The 1,950-nt window shown below is 52.3% G+C and overlaps 1 protein-coding gene across 1 annotated transcript; it reads right to left on the bottom strand.

Annotated features, from left to right (window-relative positions):
• Positions 1-416: 416 nt before the first annotated feature.
• LOC124686977 (tricetin 3',4',5'-O-trimethyltransferase-like) lies at positions 417-1,481 on the bottom strand. Its single transcript, XM_047220840.1, has one exon. It carries the CDS (start codon positions 1,470-1,472, stop codon positions 417-419), a length of 1,056 nt encoding a protein of 351 aa, XP_047076796.1. The 5' UTR covers positions 1,473-1,481.
• Positions 1,482-1,950: the final 469 nt, after the last annotated feature.

Here is a 1,950-nt window from a genome sequence, read left to right as displayed (position 1 = left end):
TAAGTATGTTGTATACAAGTTTCAGATTTTTTGCAATTTGTACAAATAAATTTTGCTAGTTGATCCTATGATCTCATGTAATGGAGTGATCCTATACAAGTCTTCCCCAAATTAACAAATAGAGACCGGGCCCCATTTTGCAAAAACAATTATGCAAACGCTTTATTAGGGCTTAGTAAAAGATCCAATGACTGAGTTGACATCTTGAGCTCACGTCGTGAACAGACTCACGCTGCGTGGCCATTTATTTCTGAAGAGCAGAATACATAATAACTGAAGGAAATATAGCAAGCAGCAGAAAATATAACACGATAACATGATCTTTGTCTAGTAGTACCTACGTTCGTAGATATAAGATATTTTGGTAGGTGAGTTTAGCCTACCAAAATGTCTTATAATTTGGAACATGGATATTACTACTTAGTGTACTCCATGGCCCAGAAGTCGGCGAAGATGTAAGTGGCCGTGACGCTGGTAAAGCCGGCGCCCTTGGCGAGCTTCTCCAGGTCCCTGTGGTACCTCTCCTTGCCGCCCGGGCTGTACACAAGCAGGCTCAAATCGACGGCGATCAACGCCTGCGCACCGTTGGTGGCGTCCGGATTCACCGGCAAGATGCACTCGACGTTGATGACTTTGCCATGGGCGGGCAGCGCGTCGTAGCAGTTCTTGAGCAGGGTGGCGCACTCGTCGTCGCTGAAGCAGTTGAGGATCCACTTCATGAGGATGGCGTCGCCGGAGGGCATCTTCTTGAACATGTCACCGCTGACGTGCTCCACGCCGGGGTAAGGCGGGGCGTCGGCGATGACGTGGGGAAGGTCGAAGTTGATCCCCTTGATGCTCGGGTACTTGGAGGTGATGGCGTGGATGACGGCGCCCACGCCGCCTGCCACATCAACCAGGGTGCCGATGCCGTCGAAGCCCTTGTACAGCTCGAGGAGCTTCTTGGTGAGGATGACCGAGTGGTGCTCCATGGCCTCGTTGAAGAGTCGGTTGAAGCGCGCGTCCTGGCCTGCGTACTCGAACCACGACGTCCCGAACGCCCTGTGGAACGCGCTGCCGCCCTCCAGGATCGCGTCCTTCATGTGGCACCACGCCTCCATGAAGACGCGGTCCTGGGTGAGGAGAGCGAACGGGGCCATGGAGGCGCCGTCCTCGTTGGGGGCGAGCCACCGGCACACCGGCGTGGCGCCGTAGCGGCGCGAGAGGCTGCCGTCCTTGCCCTCCTCCACCTCACACGTCACCACCTTGTACGAGGCGAGCACACGCAGCATGCGATCTATCATGGACGCCGCGTCCGGGTGCTTGGCCTTGGACGGCAGCTTCTTGACAGCCTCTTCGGGAGTCAGCAACTTCCCGCCGGCGCCCACAAGAGTCTCCAGAAGGCCCAGCTCGATGGATGTCCTAATCGCCATCGGCAGCACAGCCGAGTTGGCCAGCTGCAGAGCGAACATGCACGCCTCTTCGTCGGCCATGTCGCTGATGCTACCTGTTGCTGCTTGCTAGGATGGGTCTGATTGATGCTACCAGTTGCTGCTTGCTGCTGGGTAAGCACGTTTCTTGAGTTGCCGGGGGCTACGATATATATAGAGTCGTCACGGTATACATCTGAATAACTGATTTGTTTATGTGCGAGCGTGTTTCTCGCCTCCTGGTGTGGTGTAGCTAGTTGCTAGCCTGAGCAAGACATGGGCTTGTTAGGTGCATTTCTCTGCTAGTTGTTGGGCCTTTAATGGTGGGCTATTACATTTAGAATCAGATATGTATATTGTTACATTTTTTCTAATGCAGTTATAAAAATTTGCTATTCTAAAAAAAAACGTTATAAAAATTTGCAATGTGACTGTTTTTTTTTCAGTCATGGGCTACAGGTATTTCGTCGTGGTGGGTTGTTGCACGCGTTGATGAGCCACTCCTAAATCGCTGGATTGCATCATGATTAGTGATATCTGT

This window comes from Lolium rigidum, chromosome 2, assembly GCF_022539505.1.
Source record: "Lolium rigidum isolate FL_2022 chromosome 2, APGP_CSIRO_Lrig_0.1, whole genome shotgun sequence".
Taxonomy (NCBI): Eukaryota; Viridiplantae; Streptophyta; class Magnoliopsida; order Poales; family Poaceae; genus Lolium; species Lolium rigidum.
This window is presented reverse-complemented; position numbering and strand designations above follow the sequence as displayed.